General features: G+C 38.0%; 1 protein-coding gene across 1 annotated transcript in view; it reads left to right on the plus strand.

The window, feature by feature from the left end:
• LOC115998090 (lamin-like protein) overlaps positions 1-1415 on the plus strand; it is a 2798-nt gene extending 1383 nt beyond the window's left edge. Inside the window, exon 2 of the mRNA XM_031237560.1 lies at positions 764-1415. Within this exon, the coding sequence (XP_031093420.1) occupies positions 764-1110 (347 nt within the window). The 3' untranslated portion in view covers positions 1111-1415. The remainder of the gene's footprint in view (positions 1-763) is intronic.

The raw sequence follows: 1415 nt of genomic DNA on the forward strand, positions 1-1415 counted from the left end.
TTTTTTTTTTTTTTTTTTTTTTTTTTTTTTTTTCTTCTTCTTCTTCTTGATTTGGTGCTGCTATTTACCATGTCTCTTCTTTACCAAGCTTAAATAAAACTTGAATTTATTTTTTCTATTAATAAATTCCTCCAATATATTGTTCTTGATGTATATATAATATTTGAGGCATGGAAGGGGGTGACTCCACTTATTTTACTTATCTACCTCCATTTAAGGCTTAAGCATGGCCACAAAAAGTATTACTTGTATCAATCTTTGCTAGATGAAATTAGCAATCAAGTTTCCAGACACATTTACTTGGGGAAGGGAAAAGAAAAAGATGGTTGGATTGGTTGCATAGTTTAGTTTAGGCAGCTTGAGAAGTAAGTGTAGCTCTTGAGTAATGAATTTGGTAGGAAGTTAAGCTGAAAGTTACATTAGAAACAAAACAAGGCAACAATTATGTCTGACAGTCTGTCAAAAATTGTCCACATCATTCCTCTCCGGGGGCAATTTTGATCATATTGGAAAGATGCTTTATCTGTGGCACATGTTGATACTAGCTCATCTTAGCGGGCTCCTTCTCCCTGATAATCTGAGCTCTAAATTAATACATAATCCCTGTATGGATTGTCTTGTAGTGTGTTTCTTCCTTTGTTTTTGTTTTTATTTTAGTCCTGTGTGACAGTGCCCTCTCCCTTTCTGTTACAATGTACTGCTTAATTTGGTAGCATAAAACATTTGTTTCTAGCTTAAGTGATTCTCGGTTTTGTACTTGCAGTTTTTGTATATGATAGGAACCAGATGAATGTGCTCGAGGTAAACAAGACGGACTATGAGTCGTGCAATGCGGACCATCCCCTTCACAACTGGACTACTGGTGCTGGAAGAGACGTGGTTCCACTCAACGTGACTAAAACTTACTATATCATTAGCGGCAAGGGGTTCTGCTACGGTGGAATGAAAGTAGCTGTTACTGTCGAAAAGCTCCCACCCCCTCCAAAGGCCGCCCCAGTGAAGAGCGGCTCTCCAGGTTTGCTCTCGAGTTTCAGTTTCAGGGGTCAAATCGTCGTGCCAGCTTTGTTTGCCATTGCTGCTGCGTGGGAGTCGTTTCTTCTACTGGTGTAGTAGGGTTCATCATCATTCAAGAACACGCGATTTGGCTCTGTTGAATTGAATTGATTAAGTTAATTTGGAGCAACCCAATTGTGAAGAAAGGTTGGTTTGTGTAATTGTGACCTTGCTTGTTTTTGTAGTCTTTGTGTTTTGTTTTTACAAGGTTGCCAACCATTGTCCAACTGAAATTTTATTTGTTCCTTTGAGGTCAAATGGGTGGGTGGATGTAATTCTAATTATAATTCAAATCTTCTTTTATTTGTTTACCTAAACTTGGAGAAATTTAGTGCACAAATTGAGGAGATGCTCTTTTCCCA

This window comes from Ipomoea triloba, chromosome 12 (genome assembly GCF_003576645.1).
Source record: "Ipomoea triloba cultivar NCNSP0323 chromosome 12, ASM357664v1".
Taxonomy (NCBI): domain Eukaryota; kingdom Viridiplantae; phylum Streptophyta; class Magnoliopsida; order Solanales; family Convolvulaceae; genus Ipomoea; species Ipomoea triloba.